Here is a 19,248-nt window from a genome sequence, read left to right on the forward strand (position 1 = left end):
ACCATTTCTTTCCTCTACTCGCGGCCTGAGAGCCAATTTGTAGGGAAGGCCTTAGTGAGTCACATGTTCCTGGGGCAGCTGGAGTCTGGTCTGGATGTAGTCACGGTACTGATCTGGGTCTATTCCACTGATACTGGTCAGAGACACTGATGCCAAAAACCACAATATAGAGGACCACCCTAGGTTCCACTCCCAAGTGCTTGTGAGTGGTGACCTCCTTCCAAACATTCATTTTCTTCCAACAGTAGGTGGCACTGCAGTGGCAGCTCCACAGGCACATCTCCTTGTTGAGCCAGGCAGAAATGATATATCTTGGCAAGACCAATGTGCTAGTGTGGCAAGATTCAGAGATCAATGAACACTGAGTGCTCTTCAAATGGCCAGAATTCTGCTCTTACTCTCTAGGATGCCATCTGTTGACAGCCATGGACTCTCATGATGGCACATCTGCTGGTTCCTTTTGTTGCCAGGGAGATGATATTATATCTCCCTGGGAAACACAGGCCTGCGAGCACTCCAACTGGAGAACAGCCTTTACCAAAGGCGTCATCGGTTTTGAAGACGCTCGAACTCAGGACGAAAGGGAGAAACGTGCTAAGAGGAAGGCACATCTGGCAAATCCTCACCGTGAGCAACTCTCACCCGGAAACCTACGTCCCCACTGTGGAAGGAAGTGTGGATCCAGAATTGGCCTCCACAGTCACTTACGGACTCGCTGTTAAAACTGTGTTTATGGAAGACAATCTTACTCGACTACAAGTGATCGCCAAAGAAGGACTGTATCATTATCATCATCGCCATCATTTATATCCCACCTATTTTGCAAAAAACATGGTGTACATGGTTCTCCCCTTCCTCATTTAATCTCCACAACAACCCTGTGAGGCAGAGGCTGTGCTGAAAGGTTTTCACTCTAATTCTACTACGGGTCTGGCAACTCCATATCTAAAAGTATATACAGGACTGCACATGTTCTGCATTTTTAAAACTTTCTCAGTTTTATCCATGTGAATGCCTGGTTTTATTTCTTCCAGATGACTGCACGTATAAATTGTTGCTACCATTTAATAAGGTTAAGTTGGAATATCATTATATCCTGTTCATTAAACTTCATTGCTTTGCTATTTATCCCTCTACGGATGTTAGTAAGAAGTAGCGAGCTACGCCTCTCCTTGGCAGCATGGCACCTGCAGTGCAAAGCTGTTTCTTGTGAGGATGGGGAGGTAGAAGAGCGGGGTGGGGAAAAAGCTCCTTTCTAAGCAGAGTTAAGAGGAAGTTCTTCAGGCAAAGCACCATTGAAAGTCACTTAGACTTGAGCGTGATTTTTGTTTCCACACTGCTCTTGCAGCCGGGCTCTATAGGTTGGCATAAGCCTGGGGAGGGGCAGGCAAACAAACCATGCTGACGACATGCCATATTAGGACACGCCACAGTTCACAAGTCAACAAGAAACCATAGTCAATGGTTTGCATGATGAGACAAACCACAGTTGGGTAAAAACCAGCTGTGTGAACCAGCTCAACATCTTCATTCCGATATCACTCCATTTGACAATTGCTTACTAGAGATTTGTGTAATCTTTGCTTATCCTTTTTCGAGATAGAACTCGATAAATACATGCGTGTGAATCAGCAACTGATAGCTTATGATGCACCAGCGCCATTAAAGACTATTGAAGAGAGGGGCTTCTCTGTGGCAGCCCCAAAATTGTGCACTTCTCTCCTCCTCACAGAGGTGTGCTCTGCATCAACATTACGCAGTTTCCACCACAAGCTCTTTATATGGGCTTTGACACCATATCAGTAGATAGGACCCAACCTACTCTTGTGAGTAATTCACATTCAACTGTTTTAGCTCCATAAAGCTGGGTTAGCTCAGTTGGTGGAGCATGAGACTCTTACTCTCAGGGTTGTGGGTTTGAGCCCCACATTGGCCAAAGAGATTCCTAGATTGCATGGGATTGGACTAGATGACCCATGTGGTCCCATCCAATTCTACAATTCTATGATATTGTAATTTAAGCAACTGTAACACTCCATCTTTGGACCCCAAAGTAAATGGTAGGCCTGTTGTTGTTGTTGTTGTTATGCCTGAGCTAATGTCAGGGGATGTACAATCTCAGGCTTCTTGACTATTGAAGGATAGGAACAAATTTTAGAAATAAGCAAATGAATTACTGAATGCTGCACCTATTGACTGATATCTATCCATGCATGCATGCAATTTAATAATGCCAGTATCTAGTGATGACATCCAGTGTGAAGCAGCTCTCAAAATCAATTGGAAAACAAGAATCCTGACTTATTTCTGTACCTGAAACCAGATATCAGAACCATTTCTTCTGGACACCTTGGAAACAGGCCCACAAAAACCAATCGGCCAATAAAAATAAATGGGTGGTTTTGAACTGGAAAAGGCTAATAAACTGTGTACAAAATGAAGGATCCTCAAATTTAAGGCTGTAGGCTCAAGAGTTGTTTGTAAACATTTGGTCACAATCCTATTAACTCCAGACAGAATGGCCATGCAAACCAAGACTGAAAAAGAGGTGAGTGCCTATAACAGGATAAAAAAGCCCTATAGCTCAGTGAAAGTCCTCAGACAACAAAGCCAACATCTGAACAAATGCTACATTTCCTTTGGTGGTGAAACGGGGAGGGGTGGCACCTGAGGCATCCTGGCTGCTAACAAAAGCACGTTGCTTCAAAAAAGGAAATAACTGACAGTTTCCAGCAAACTTTCAAACAAACAGGAAGCTAAGTGAAAAAAGAAAAAAAGAAAAGAAAAACCAAGCGACAGGCATACGGCGTATTTAGCTTCAAACAATCATAAAACTGTAAAGACAAGAACTGTGAATATCTGTGCTACCAAATCCAAATATTGCTGAAATAATCGCCATACTCAGTGTATTGGTGCATTTAAGCGCTGTTAAAGGGCAGGGACGTCCTATTATCAACAAAGACACCACAGCAAAAATTACAAACAAATTCTGGACAATTTTTTTTAAATATATCTATCTATCTATCTATCTATCTATCTATCTATCTATCTATCTATCTCCAAAGTGTTTCAGGTACGGTTAATTGTTGTGTTTTACTGTCACAATATCTGACAAAACCTATGGTCAAGATTTCAGAGTGCTGAAAGCCAGGGACAATTTTCACCGACACTATCTGGCTTTCAAAATTCATATCAAGCAATTCATGCCCTCATGAACTCAAGGCTATAAATATATTTTGAGCAAGGCTGAAGCTAGCGATAAATGTGGTGAGCCTTCTAACCAGAGAGGTCATTGCGAGCACACAGTATTGGCACGCTGAAACTCTGGCTTCCAGGCACAATTCATGAAACTTAGATTTGACCTATAAAGCATTTAGACCTAAATGGCAAGTGCACATAAAGAGGAACTTTCCATGGCTGACCTACCAATTACAGAATTCACTCCCCTAGAAGCTAAACCTACCTTGAATGTGGCTGAGCTGGATGGAGACAGTGAAGTGGGCAGGAATACAGTTCAATGGGTGGAGCCTTGCCATTTTTATTGTTCCTTCTGTCTTGCTGCCCTTCTTCACATTTCTTAAAGACGCAAATCCATTAGGATCTCCATTTTTTAAAAAAACACAACCCAAGGAATTTATTAAGAACCAAGTAAGACTTTAACATGGCAGGGACCGCAGGAAGCGATTAAACCTTCCCTCACTTCATGGTCTTCCTTCTGCTAGCTATTAACTGGCATGGAGGGCAGGTGAGGAAGAAGACTGGCATCCTTTGCCAGTGCCAATCCAATTCAGGGACCAAGTAGCCATTATTCTTTTAAAAAAAGAAAAAGAAAGATCCTAATCATAGATCTCCCATCACATCTATTAGGTAAAGGTAAAGGGACCCCTGACCATTAGGTCCAGTCGTGACTGACTCTAGGGTTGCGGCGCTCATCTCGCTTTATGGGCCGAGGGAGCCGGCGTACAGCTTCTGGGTCATGTGGCCAGCATGACTAAGCTGCTTCTAGCGAACCAGAGCAGCGCACGGAAACGCCGTTTACCTTCCCGCTGGAGCGGTACCTATTTATCTACTCGCACTTTGATGTGCTTTGGAACTGCTAGGTTGGCAGGAGCAGGGACCGAGCAACGGGAGCTCACCCTGTTGCGGGGATTCGAACTGCCGACCTTCTGATCAGCAAGTCCTGGGCTCTGTGGTTTAACCCACAGCGCCACCCACGTCCCATCACATCTATTAAGATAAGGTAAAAGTTCACTTTTTATTTTTTTGAAATTATCATTCCCAATTCATTGAAAGAGACATCTAAAATTGATGAAGCCATGGTTTATAAATAATTTGTATGTTGTTTGGATGAATACACAGTACTCTTTTTGGTGCTATATATTATCAGTTTACATATACATGCTTTGGTGAGCATTGGGATAAATGTGCCTTTTAATTTTTTTGGGTCAAATTTTCAGGAAATGAACTGAGAGTGAAAAAGGAAAAGAAGCTATCTTGCTATAAAGAGGTAAACAAATCTTCGCTATTGGGCAAATGCTGTTAATTTGCGCGGTTTTTCTGTTTAAACAACTATCAGCAACTACAATCAAAACACCAAACAGCACAATGTGTTCTGTTACATCAGCATCTAATTATACATCAGAACCATGTGTCTGAAGCCTTACTGCCTTCAAAGATATACAGCCTCATTTTCATTAAATGGAACATGAAGTCAAGACCTTTGATTGACAAGGCACTGATCACACTTCACGCAAGACACTCTAACCTAAAAAAACACGTCTCTGTTCTGATACAAATTCACACTCGGTTGCACATCTACAATGGAGTTCTCACCCAGGCCCTGTTGGACTGTGTGTGTGAGCATTTTGAGGTGGGCAGGATCTGTCTCCCCATTCCAGATTAATAGTTACCTACCACTAGGGCTAGAGATGAATCATGATATGGTTTTTGTCTCACTATCAACAGGCAAAATTAAGCTGGTTCACTGAAAATCCAGGCAGGGGCATGGTGGGTGGGAATGATATCTTAACTGGTAAAAACTCTTGCTTTGTGTCATCAAAAGGACACTTTTTTAACATATATTTTTATTGGTAGATGCTGGGGCATGGTGAATTCTTAAAAGGAAGATGGGGCACCATCTTTACAGGATTGTATGCACATGAAGAAGAAGAAGAAGAAGAGAAGAAGAGTTTGGACTTGATATCCCGCCTTTCACTCCCCTTCAGGAGTCTCAAAGCGGCTAACAATCTCCTTTCCCTTCCTCCCCCACAACAAACTCTCTGTGAGGTGAGTGGGGCTGAGAGACTTCAAAGAAGTGTGACTGGCCCAAGGTCACCCAGCAGCTGCATATGGAGGAGCGGAGACACGAACCCGGTTCCCCAGATTACGAGACTACCGCTCTTAACCACTACACCACACCGTTGAAGGCTGGCTAGTGAAGGACCCTGTGTGAGAGGCAGGGAAGGGAAGATTTCCTAAGGTGAGGGGGCTGGGAAAAGAGAGGATCCACCCACTTCTCAGTGAGACAAGGATTGAGATCTACCTTTGAATGAGGGCCTTCTATTTTCTTTGCTCTTCTTTGTTTGTGCTTTCAATTTAGATTAGTTTTCTTAATTGTATTGTATGATGAAAAGATTCACTTAAATTTATTGGGGGAACTAGGAAAACTTATTATCATTACCCCAGCATCATTATCCTGTCTACTTTTCCATTCTGTCAATCACAGCCAATTATGTGAAGTGGAAGTGGAGGAACACTGCAAAATGATATCAGGAAACTGCGTAAGTTTGGCAACTCAGTCTAGTACATTTAAAGCAAGCAATGAGTTGCATCATAAATAAGAAATCCCATATGAGAGAGAAAGACTATGTGCTTCTGGTACATATTTGCAAATAATCACATGAAATGCACCACCTATCCCACCACAGATTTGCATTTCTGCTCACTCATGTAAAGATAAAAAATTAGGTCTCCAGGAGGCAGTAACTGAATTCGGCAAAGGACAAAACATAGCAGCAAATAAATGGTAGTAATAAATATAGAAACATGGAGAGGAAGGAACACACAAACAAAAGGTATAGGATTATAAAAGACAGGGAAACAGGCATCACTTAGAGGAGTGATTTTCAACCAGGGTGCCGTGAAGGGTGGTCAGAGGTGCTGCAAGCAACACTGGCCCCTGCACCTCTTTCCTTCCATCCCTCTTCTGATGCCCTCTTATATCTCCTCTCAACTAAGGTTCTGGGGAGAAGTTCAGAGACCAGGTGTGGCAGCAGTGGCTGCCCAGAGGGTTCTCAAGGAGAGGAGGCTGAGGGAACACTCCACAAGGGAGGGTGTTCAAAAAAGGTGAGGGGCTGCCAGTTCTGCAGGCAAGGGGTGACATAAATGGGCTCCTGAGCCTCACAGGGGTGCCGCAGAATGAATGTAGTTGGTCAAGGGAGTCGTGGACTCAAAAAAGGTTGAAAACCTCTGACTCATATTCACAATATTTATCCTCAAAGTACAAAGCAAGAACTGCTCGACTTCTTTGACGATCACATAAAATTGAGCAAATGCCACTTTTGGTTAAAGTAGAACAAAAAGCGTAACATGAGAATTTTAAGGAAATAAATTCCCAATGTAACAACTGGAGGATAAACGGAGATCATTCAACTCTTGCCGTCACTTTGGTACACGACTAGAGAAAATTCAGCATGCTATAAAACAAAGCCCAGGAGCCCACAGTCTGCACCACACGGAGGTAGCTGAGGAAGAGATAAGAGTGGTATTCAAGGATGTTGACATTAATGGGCCCAAGTATAACTTAGTCTAATACCACTCAAAAGTTTCAGATGAGTCTAACAAATTGAAAGTTACCATGAAAGGAGACCAATCCAGCTAAAAACAGGATCACCAGTCATTCTTCTTTAATCAGTGAAGTCCCCATGAGAAATTAAAAAATAAAGACCATTAAGAGATACGTAAAAGCTTTTGTAAATTTCACAACAACTGCCCACGTGCACGACTCAACACAAGTATACCAACAAAAAACACAATCCAAAGTGTTGGCGCTACCAGTACACGTGACATATTTCAAAGTCTTTATTTTTGTAGGGAAAAGCAGGGAGTGTAGCATGTGCATTCTTACGAAAATCTGATAAACAGATTAAGGACAAAAGAAAAATTTCTCTCTACTTGCATTTCCTCTTGATAATACAAAAATAGCTTCTTACAAAAACAAATTCTCTGCTGCTTAAAATTATGAGCTCCGAATTAAGAGCAAATATCCACACTCCTTTTCATATGCAATGCTGACATGATGTTCGCCCTACAGGCGTTTTAACATAATTGGTTTCTGAAAAGAATTAATGCAAGACTCCAAAAGGACTTACCCAATGTGTCTTTCAGATTTTTAACCAAGGAACCCTTCTTCAAGCTGTTCTTCCTCTCAACATAATTTGATGGCACATATCCTGTTTTGTTGGCTGCGTTTCTTACCCTCCACCATGTTTTGGAATCATCTAACAGCCAGAGGCGTTCATTCTTCTTTATGTCAAGTTCTTGGTCCTGTTGTGCAGTGTAATCCCACTTTGCTATAACAATAACTTCTTCTGTCATCTTTCATGGAGTCCCTCTGTCATGAAACAAATACATTCATTGAAAAACTGCACATACTCCTCCGTTTCACCATTGAAGATTGAAAACATAGAGAAAGCTTTAAAAAGAAAGAACATCCTTGCAGAGCAAAAACGCTACGTTTCTGATGCAGCACTAAACCACATTCCCGTAGAATAGGTCCAGATCAGCCCCTCACCCTTTTTCTGATCTGCTTCCAACAACTTTGTGCACATGTGGCACAGTCTAAGCAGAAACTTACCTTGCCACCACACAGGTTGACTACTTCATGATCCTACCTCAAGATTTCTCATAACACTGCATCCAATTTGTTGGGCTGCAATTCATTGCAGATGCTGGAAGTTTAGTTTCATTTTAGGGGAGAAGAGATTATAAGCTTCAGGAGGATGTGAAGATTAGAATTAAGACAATGAGATGCAGAGTGAAAGGAAATACAACTTAAGAACGGCAAGATCAGACATTTTTGTTTTAATGGAACTCCCATAATATACTACTTGAAATCTAACCTGAACAATGAGTGTGGATGAAATATTTTGCTGAACTTCTCTAATATGATTGCTCATCCTTTGAATGAACCTGTTGTCATCCTTGGGTAAGTTTTAATCGGTTGCTAATGTTCCCTTTAAAAAAAATACAAAGACTTAAAATGCTCCAGAATTACTATCCTGATCCAAAATCCAAAATTTTGTTTGTTTTCTTTTTTTCCAAATTTTGACAAAGTAATAATCATCAATAAATAATAATAAAAATGTGCACCCCTACACCGAGACCGTTCCATTGTAACTATCCAACCTCCCAAAATTTCAACACCTCTTGCAATGGTTTGACCCCTTTCCGTTTCAACAGTACAAATTCTACAAACACCCTCCATATCTCCTCAAAATCATTTCTCCTGCATATTCCCCATTTGCCTTAATGGCACATGTTAATTTATCATTAATAGCTATATCCCACACCTCTTTATACCATTCTTCCATTTTATATTCTGCTTGCCCCTTCCACTTCCTAGCTATAATAATTCGTGCAGCTGTCAATAAATCTGTGAGCAAGTCCTTCATAGCCTGTAAACCTTCCGCCCCATCGTAAATTGATAATAGTGCAACCTCTGGACTTTTGGTCAGCTTTAACTCAGTGATTTCTTTTGTTTGTTTTCTTTCATCTGAGAAGGAACACATAAACCACAAGAGTCGAGAGTGCCAATGAGCACATAGAAAATCCCCATCCCATTCATGTGACAATTGGTTTTCCCCAGCTAGGTTAGCTCATTACAATTTCTTTACTATACAGCTAGTCAGCATGTAGAACCTTTGACCCTCGCCCTCTCTCAGAATTCTGCACTCCTAATAGTCTACTGAAAAAACAATGCAAAACATTTCTGCAACCTGAAATGGGCTTTTAAAATGAGGTGATGCAACTCAACGCAAGGGCTGATAAGATCTCCAAAAGAGCGCCAAAGAAACAAATACTAACTGCTACTAGAAGAAGAAGAAGAAGAGCATATGGCAAAGAAAGAGATAGAGGGGAAAAAATGTAAAGGGGTTTCTTTCAACCAGAAGGGAAGGGTGTACACCAAGTTTCATCAAAAATCCGAGACGGTGGGTGATGAAACTCTTGTTTTTTGCGTTGATTTGATGTGGAATGACCCTGTGACTTATCTTTTCAAAAGCAGAAAGATGTACTCAGCTTGCCTCTGCCTCATACGGGTTTTGGTGCCACTCAGTAATGGTCTGTAAATCTGCAAGCACCTCCTCAATTAAATCTTAATGTATTAACAAATTGCAGAAATGGGCTCCCCATCACGCCTAGAGACATCAGCCGGCCCCCCATTCCTTCTTTCCTGACAAAAAGTTTTAATGGACTCAGTAACACCTTGCATTTCAACATAGCAGCAACAAAACTATCTGCTCAGTGAAGGAATGGATTGCAGAACAGCAGACAAAACAGCTGTACTCTAGCTAAAATGACCGTTCTAGTTTTTAGGGTTTCTTCCATGGGAGTTGCGCAGAGCTAACACACAGTAATCACAAAATAGTCAAACCACAGGTCAATAAAATGACCTGGCCACAGGGAGATTACAATTGTGCCTGCTCTGGATCCTCTTACTGTCAATACACATTTAGATTAATTTAAATTATTCTGAACACGGGAAGCTGAAATTCTCCCATTAACAACTACACTGTCAGCATGAACAGTTGCTAGGTTGTCACCCTGTAAGGGCATCCACTCACACGACCAAAACAAACTTAACACTAAAACCAAAACCAAAAGAATTTTGCGTATTTTAAAACAAAACTTTTTTAAAAGAAAACAAGTTGCAATGTAACATAGCACTCTCAGTTGAACCAAGGACACATAATTGTTAACCTGAGCAGTCAGCCACATTTGGTCACTGCCAGAATTTTGTGATAGGACAAAGGTGGCACTGTGGTCTAAACCACAGAGCCTAGGGCTTGCCGATCAGAAGGTCGGCGGTTTGAATCCCTGCGACGGGAAAGCACATCAATGCAAGTAGATGAATAGGTACTGCTCCGGCGGGAAGGTAAACGGCACTTTTGTGCGCTGCTCTGGTTCGCCAGAAGCAGCTTAGTCATGCTGTCTGCGGACAAACGCCAGCTCCCTCGGCCTATAGAGCAAGATGAGCGCCGCAACCCCATAGTCTTCCGCGACTGGACCTAATGGTCAGGGGCACCTTTACCTTTAGAATTTTGGGATGGGAAGAGTGCCTAGTCTTCAACATTATTCTCAGCTTTGAAGGTACTTGCAGAATCAATCCACAAGCTCCTTTTTTGTGTGGCCCCATACTATTGCTGTGCCATCACATTATGGACCAAACATATCTGTGGACATATTCCCTTTGACCTGATCTAGCAGAGATCCTGATCTGAACAAGCAAGAGTGTAGTGCAGAAACACAGAGACTATATACTACATGGATGGAAAAGCAATTATTAATGCTTTGCTGCTGCTACAGCAAAGTGACTGGGCAAAATCATATAATTGTAGAGTTGGAAGAGATCCTGAGGATCATCGAGTCCAACTCTCTGCAATGCAGGAATATGCAGTTGTTCCCTTACAGGAACCAAACCTACAAGGATAAGGTCCCAAATTTCCAAGTGATGCTAGTATTATTCATTTCTGGAAAAGGCACTCGGCTTTGAATGTCTACTCAGGCATATCAGCACATAATTACTATTTTTTAAGTTAAAGGCACAGTTGTTAATTTATGCAAAAACAGGCCAACTCCCACCATGACTTGGTGAAACATGCCACTAGCTCCCTCTTAACAGAATTTCAAATATGGATGTTCCCACCGCATAGGACTGAGCAATCTGCGAAGCAAGTTTTCCCTCCCTAAACAGTTTGTTGACCCAGATTAAAGCAGAGCAGGATCTCTTCAAAACCATGGTTTGAACTGTAGCACAGAAATAGGTCAGAAGTCGGCTAGCAGAGTTGGAGGAGCCGAAGTTAAACATCAAGACACACCTGCAAACACTCGTCCCTTTTTTCAGTGTTGCCCTATAATCCTCTCCACTGGTATAATATGTCTTTTGGCATGCCACCACATCACTATTAAGATACAGCTTTTTGATCTGACGCTGGAGCAATGGAGGGGGTTACAGCAGAGACAAGAAAATCGAAAGACACACATGCACACAAGCTTTGTGTTCGTGCATTTGAACCTGGTATACATTACAAATTTTTAGCATCCGATACACTGTAATATCCACCACCATATTAGCAGCAATTTGAATATGGATTTTATGAATATGAACTTCATTTACTCTCTTTTAATGTAAATGCACTGAGAAAGGTCTACAATCGCAACAGATAAAATTTAGACAGGATTATATCCTCCCTCACCTTTACAACTCTTCCACAGTTAGATACCATTCTAAGACTAAAAATTCCCACAAATGTGCCACCCATTTTACAGCAACATGGTTGGACATACCGTGTCAAGTGTCTTAACCCTGTTCACATTGTTCCCCTGAAATGCAGGTGTTGGGTATGTAAAAGCCTGCTCTTTTGTCAAAGTGTGCAATGCAATGCGCACACAGCAAGCAGCCACTCTAACTTACATATCCTTTGTTTACAGGAAACCTCAAGTTATGGGCTACCTCAAAAGCTAAATATGCAGTTTCCTTACAAGACGAAAGAATGTTGCACACACCACTACTAGCACAGAAGCTGTACATGCACATTGCATATATGTGGTTTTAAAACAGTATTGCAAAATGCACTGTGTACATCATATTGTTCAGCCTTAAATCTGTTATTAATCATGAAATGATTCATCACAGAATGGATTTTTTTTTTTTTTTTTGGTATTCTGATGTGTGACCAGAGTGAAAAGGGGGGGGGGGAATCTGACCGCAGTACCTTCTTGACCGTATTTTGTCCAGTTTTAACAGAAAAACTAACCAATCCTTATAACAGTTAACATAAACCCAGCTCACACAAACACACGACTGCATCACCAGCTGTCCTTTCCTTGGCCAAAATGCATGGTTTCTGCCCATGAGTTGTAGGACAGCAGCGAGGAATGAAAGTTAAAAAGCACTCTGAAAAAATAGGTGTGCTGGAGGTCAATGAGAAGGCAAGACAGATTCCATCAAGATGACAAAAACAAATGTTTTTTTTTGGAGGCAGTGAAGATGTTTTAAAGCAGTAACAAAAATACACTCCTGTACAATCCAAAACAAGAAGCTCCCCTATCCCTTCCAGCTAATTATCTGCAAAATCAACAACATGCCACTTAGAATACACATTGCTCTGGTGCTCTGTTTGCAGCGTTAACTGTACAATTGATATCAGTCAAATTTAAACTTGAAGTCTCCTGTAATATGCTATTGTTCAAAGAAAGTTTAGAATCACAGAATTGTAGAGTTGGAAGGGACCCTCATCTAGCACAGCCCCTTGCAATGCAGGAATACACAGCTCTTCCTTACGTGGATCAAACTTGCAATCTTGGTGTTATCAGCACCATGCTCTAACCAAGTCCAGCTGACTTTAGCCTAGAAAAGAATTCTTCTTCTTCTTTGGCAATCACTCGTAGCCACATAAGATTGTCTTCCGTGAACACCGTCTTAACAGTGAGTCCATAAGCGACTGTGGAGGCCAATTCTGGATCTAAATGTTTTATGCAAGCTACTTGCAGGTCAGGACTCACAGCCAACTCCCTTTTCTATTTGTTGCACTGCTACTCCTTCAACCCCACTCAACTATACTACCACTTATCCTACTAGTCTCAGCCTCCAAGGCCATCCTAGGAGTCTGTCCTGATTCAAGACGAACCATGCACAGTGCAGATTGGCAGTCTCAAAAGCCCCATCATTCAGCCCGGACACTGAGGTCCAGCGCCGAGGGCCTTCTGGCGGTTCCCTCGCTGCGAGAAGTGAGGTTACAGGGAACCAGGCAGAGGGCCTTCTTGGTAGTGGCGCCTGCCCTGTGGAACGCCCTCCCAGGAGATGTCAAGGCAATAAACAACTATTTTACTTTTAAAATACAACTGAAGGTGGCCCTGTTTAGGGAAGTTTTTAATGTCTGACGCTGCATTGTTTTCAACATTCAGTTGGAAGCCACACAGAGTGGCTGGGGAAACCCAGCCAGATGGGCGGGGTATAAATAATAAATTTATTGGGAAGTTCTGCCACTTCCCAAGTCATCCCAAGTTCAAGCACTGGCTCAAAGGACAGGTGGGTGAACAAATCGAGAATGCAGCTTCCACAGTGCTACCCTGTATTAAAGGAGGCAGTGTTACAGAAAGTGCACACAGTTCTGTTTCTTGCTACAGGAGAAACATTGCTCTGGCATCTGAGTATAACTTGCAGAGAACCTGTTCGGTGCTAAACTACAAAGGCTGGTGTGGCTTTTTAAAAGGAAGAATGCATGAATACTGATTAACCAGATGTTCCTTGTCAAAATTATCACAGCTGGGAGAAAAAAAATGTCACTGATAAATATCAAACTGCCAAAAAAAGCAACCACAAGCGCCTAATATATGCTTATGTTCTCAGGCAGGAAAAAAACACTCCTAGAAACTTTGAACCTTTGTATCTTCTGAAGAAACAATGAAATGCCACTTAACAACACACACACACAAATATACTACAAGATACAACTTTATCCCAATCAGAAAAGATGTTTCTATATCGGACTATCTTCAACTTATTTCTATGGGTGATAATTCAACTAAGTCATGCTGTCGTTCTGGCCAGTAGAATTCTGTATCAATTCATTTTCAGTTCTAATTTAAGATTCTGGTATTAGTCTTTAAAGTCCTAAGTGTGGGTCGAGGTTATCTTAACAACCACCTGCACCTATATGAACCTGCCTGAGCTTTTAAGGTGCCTGGCTCCCTGCTTAGAGCTGTAATACTGACAAGCATTAAAGGACAAAGCCTTTTCTGTGGTGACCCCATATCCTTGGAATCATCCCCCCCTAAAAAAAAAAATACACATGGCATCTTCTTTGCTACGTCTTTAGGAGAGACTTGGAGACTTTTGTTGTTGTTGCTCAAGTCTTATTTTGGGTAATTTTATGGTGTTGTACTTTAATTATAGTTTTTACTGCTGCTGCTGCTATTTTAATTTTGTTTCTGCAAGCAGCTTTGAGACCCAGATGAGGTAGTTTTAAAACAAATAAATGATCCGGAGTTTTTAGTATATAGTTATTTATTACTGACTATGTTGTGAGATGCCATTTAAGGAAAGATAATCTTAAAGCTGGGGAAAAAACCCAACAAGGCCCGTCTAGCTAGTAAACATATGAACAAATTTAACAACTGCCATACCCTGACAATTGTAAAAACCTGTTACCTGTGACTTTGTGTCACTGGAGGAACTGTTGCAGAATGAGACTATTGAAAATGAGATTCTAAATTACAGTGGTACCTCAGGTTAAGTACTTAATTCGTTCTGGAGGTCCGTACTTAACCTGAAACTGTTCTTAACCTGAAGCACCACTTTAGCTAATGGGGCCTCCTGCTGCCGCTGCATCGCCGCTGCACGATTTCTGTTCTCATCCTGAAGCAAAGTTCTTAACCTGAAGCAGTATTTCTGGGTTAGCAGAGTCTGTAACCTGAAGCGTATGTAACCTGAAGTGAATGTAACCCGAGGTACCACTGTAGTTTATACAAACCACTAGAAAAATCCTTCAGGAGTGACAATACACAATTCATACAGCCTACCTCCAGGTTAAACAAGCATTTTGTTTAGAATATAGGGCTCATTTGTCTTGCAACCACCGATAAAAACTTTGCCACTGCTAATGTTCTAACATTTGTCCGGTCTTCCAGTAGGAACCTGACATAGTGAGCCTCTGATTTTCCCGGGAAAGGTACCAGCAAGGGTAGTATCAGTTCAGCCCTGGCTTGCTCATATTTTGCACAATGCAACAAAATATGTTTTATGGAATCGATGTCTTGAGCACACGAGCAAAGTCTGTCCTGGTAGGGAACTCCTCTCAACCTGCCATCCAACACTGCAGAAGGAAAGACATTTAGTCTGGCTTTGGTGAAAAGCCTTCGGTAGTTTGGTACTGTCAGGTTTTTAATGTTAGATGTTAACTTAAAGACATACCCATATTGAACTCCTACTGCCAGCGGACTACAGACTGCGTGTGATCGTGATCGCAAGTCACTGTGTGCATTATCCCATATTCTTTGCTTTGACATCTTTTGGGCACCTTCATAACCCAGGTAATACAGTTGGGGGCGGGGGGAGACAGAACAATTGAGGTGGCTTTTTTAGCCATGGTTTTCTGCCATTTGCTGACAAATTCCTCATCGGTCAGGTGTTGGTACAAACCCTTCCCTAGATTAAACACTGAAATCCTGAGCCAATGTTTTAGGGCAGCCCGCCATGCTTTAGTTGAAATTGGGCATTCACCAGCTTCTAACAGAAGTACGGAGTTGGGGACGCAGTTGGGTACTTTTATTTAAAATGCACCTCTGGGTTATTTGTGGGGCATAGGAATTCGTTCATCCCCCCCCCCCCGGTGTGCTTTCGAACTGCTAGGTTGGCAGGAGCAGGGACCGAGAAACAAGAGCTTACCCTGTTGTGGGGATTCAAACCTCCAACCTTCCGATTGGGCACCACAAAACGAATTCCCTTAAATTCATGGGTTATTTGTACAAGATCTAGGGTTTCCCGAAGCAGCGCCCATGGGCAGCACAGCACCCAATGCCCCCTCGATGCCCATCAAAGCCCTCCGAACAAATAAATAAAATGTTGTCAGTTGTTGCCTACTTTCCTTTACCTTGATTAGCAGCAGGCTGGGCTAACTGGAAAAAAAGGAAGAGAAGGCTCCAAGCTGCCCCACCTTCTTCCCAGATAACCAGCTGTTGTTTCCTTTCTTGGAAAAGAAAGGGTCAAAAGGGGTTGGGGTGGCAAGGAGAGAGGGGAAAAAGAAACCGATATGCTCCACCTTGTATCCCCCCTCCAAATCTCTTCAGATAGGACCCTGCCACTGGGGAATGAATGGGAGGCAGTAGGATGCAAAGTGAGTGCTGAGCCGGGGGGGTTCTTTTCGGAGTTTTTCTTTGCGTTTTGCCTCTCTTACTTAATTCTGGAGTAGGCGTGTGGGTCTTGGCCTCTTTTTTTGGTTTTGAAGTTGGGGGGGCGGCTTCCCTGTTTTGGGGGAGGGGGTTGTACAGTGGTACCTCGGGTTACATATGCTTCAGGTTACAGACTCCGCTAACCCAGAAATAGTGCTTCAGGTTAAGAACTTTGCTTCAGGATGAGAACACAAATCGTGCTCCGGCGGCGCGGCAGCAGCAGGAGGCCCCATTAGCTAAAGTGATGCTTCAGGTTAAGAACAGTTTCAGGTTAAGAACGGACCTCCGGAACAAATTAAGTACTTAACCCGAGGTACCACTGTACTCATTTTCTCAGGCAAGTTATTTGTTCTCTGGGACCAGATAGGCCCTCCAAGCGGTCATCTTGTTGTGGTTGCAAAACTGCCCCGTGAACACCGATTTATGGCGGCGTTCACAACAGTTCTGCCGACTTCCAAACGTGCCCGCAGTCCCAAAAATGACCCACAAAAGAAGAAGCGGAAGGTATACAGAATAGCGTGGGAGACATGAAAAGCGTGAACTTGGATGACGATAGTGACGGCTCCTTAGCACGATGCATGGGAGAGGAGGAGAGATTCCTCTGCTGAGTTTTAAGGGAGCAGGAAGATTTAGATTACGAGAAGGAAAATTTTACTTTCCAGTTCCCCAGTTCCAATGTCAGCCCACACCTGCCTACTTTAAATAATGAGCCTTCAGGGCATAAAATTACCTCTTTTACATAGCACTGTAAACTCCTAGGATTGGCTTGTTCCAAAATTAAAAGGTTTTCTCTCTTTCTCTTCTATTTCAAGTATTGGAGTATTTCTTCTTTTCTTTCTTGTTCTTTATCTTCAGATATTAAACAAACGTTAATTTAAAAAATATTTCAAGAGGTGTATCTCTCTTAAAGACTATCTGACTTTTAGAAGACATCTGAAGGCAGCCCTTTTTAGGGAAGTTTTTAATGTTTGATTGTTTTATCGTATTTTTAATGTTCTTTTGGGAGCTGCCCAGAGTGGCTGGGGAAACCCAGCCAGATGAGCAGGGTATAAATAATTATTATTATTACTTTAGGCACCCCAACCAGATCCTGAGCAGACCACAAGGGTCACAGGGTAGCCTACTTAATAGATTGGTTCTGCCTTACTCCAAATGTTCCTCACTGCTTTGTGGAGCAATCTGCTGAACAAACCAGGAAACTCCTTCCTTGATCCCTTGGAATTCAGCTTTTAAGAATGCACATTGTCCTTCCTTCCACATTTCTAGGCAGAGAAAGGCAATGAAGAGGATTTGGCCACAGGTTCCATATAAACAAAAGAAGAGGGTGGAACTGAGAAATAAGACAAAAAATTTTTTTTCCTTCCAGTAGCACCTTAAAGACCAACAGTTAGTTCTTGGTATGAGCTTTCGTGTGCATGCACACTTCTTCAGATACACTCCTTCAGATACACACGAAAGCTCATACCAAGAACTAACTGTTGGTCTTTAAGGTGCTACTGGAAGGAAAAAAAAATTTTTGTTTTGACTATGGCAGACCAACACGGCTACCTATCTGTAACTGAGAAATAAGAGTTCTGCTTGCAAAAGTACCTTCTCCAAAACAGAATCTGTGGCATTTTGGATATTATATAAGATGAGGGGAAATGAGTGGTGTGTGTGAAATCAACCAAGTCCCATGGATTTCACAGTTGGCAAATACACACTGCATAAAAACAGAAAAGAATATTATGTTTACTCGCCTTTCCAATTCAATGTCTAAATCAAGACCATCGTGATCTGGGAATTTCCATGTTGGGTGCAGAATCACTGATCCTCTGTCTATAAGCTATCGTCACAGAATTTCAGTGTTTCACCCAGGCTCGGGTGGCAAGACACAATTCCCTTTACAACAGCTAAGTCCTATGTTTAAGGGAAAAGAGAAATAAATATCCGACTGGTCACCTGGTGCGTTGCAGTTATCCGCTCCAGCATGCAGATAATGGTTCATATATAGTGCAAGTCACTGCCAGTCTCAAAACTTTGAAGTTTGTATGAGATCTGGCCCTATCTGTTCTTTTGGCCTATTGATTTTCACATGAAAGAGCCGCTGCTGTTCTCAATTCACTTTTTCCAGAAGCATCGCAGCGCTGCTATCATTTGCGGGGGTGGGTGGGGTGGGGATTGGTTTCTAAACTGTGCAAATTTAACCTTGATCTTACCTACAAAGGACAAAACTCCGAAACTTCTAATATTGCAAACCCGATTACTAATCCCCTAGAAAGCTATTACCTACTTTCTAAGGGAGTCTACTGTGTTGCTGTCTGTAAATGCTATTACCGACCCTTCTGTCCTCTGAAAGGGAAACATGTATTCTAATCTGTATGATCAGAATACTGCAGATATTTTACAGTTTAAATAAAATTGCTAATTGGGCAGTGGGGGGGGGGGAAATCTCGCATAGATACAATACAATCAAGTTACTTATTTAGTTCGGGCATCACAGAAACAAATGTCACAACTGGTAGTATTCATAATTTTTCTGTTCTTTCACAATCATAAATCTGATTGAGGAAATTGAGAGGAGTTAGGATTGCCAACTGGCCAATGAAACACGGCCTGCCCATGTCTCTTTAAGAGCAACTTGATATGCACGAATAACATCAAGTTAAAAACACAGCTAAGAAGGCTAGTTAAAACTTTGGCAACATCACAAGAGGAAAAGAAGAGAAGAATAGATTAGTGAAAGCCAGGCAAGGTTGAGAGTCAGGGATAAGGGAATGTAAATAAGCTGGATTATGACTCTGCCTTTTGCCCCTCGGTTGAAGAGCAGGGGCAGCTATTTAATAAATGATATGGATAAGGCAGGAAAAGCTGATTTCTTAAATGATACTGAAGGGCAAGGGATAGGGATAGCCTTACCAGATTTCTATCCATCATGTAACATTACTTACAATAAATAAATAAAAAACAGGAGTAGCAATTTGTTCTATGTTTGGAGTCGCTTAAAAAATAATAATCGTATGGCTCGTGACTGCAGCCCACATAAGAAACAACAGGTGCTGTTTTCCCACTTAGCTTCAGAGACTGTTGAGAGCTGAT

The 19,248-nt window shown here is 42.0% G+C and overlaps 1 protein-coding gene across 5 annotated transcripts in view; it reads right to left on the reverse strand.

Annotated features, from left to right (window-relative positions):
- The window catches only part of NCK2 (NCK adaptor protein 2), an 80,367-nt gene that overhangs the window by 26,665 nt on the left and 34,454 nt on the right, over positions 1-19,248 (reverse strand). For 2 of the 5 annotated variants that reach the window (XM_083610922.1, XM_083610924.1), the window contains exons 3-4: positions 17,910-18,069; positions 7,371-7,612 (exon numbers count right to left, since the gene is read on the reverse strand). In XM_083610922.1, the coding sequence (XP_083467048.1) occupies positions 7,371-7,596 (226 nt within the window). In that variant the 5' untranslated portion in view covers positions 7,597-7,612; positions 17,910-18,069. Of the gene's footprint in view, positions 1-7,370; positions 7,613-7,855; positions 7,950-17,909; positions 18,070-19,248 lie in introns of all 5 variants that reach the window. The other 3 variants (XM_083610920.1, XM_083610921.1, XM_083610923.1) reach the window with 2 other exon arrangements.

The sequence above is a fragment of the Podarcis filfolensis genome (assembly GCF_964270895.1).
Source record: "Podarcis filfolensis genome assembly, chromosome: 4".
Classification (NCBI taxonomy): domain Eukaryota; kingdom Metazoa; phylum Chordata; class Lepidosauria; order Squamata; family Lacertidae; genus Podarcis; species Podarcis filfolensis.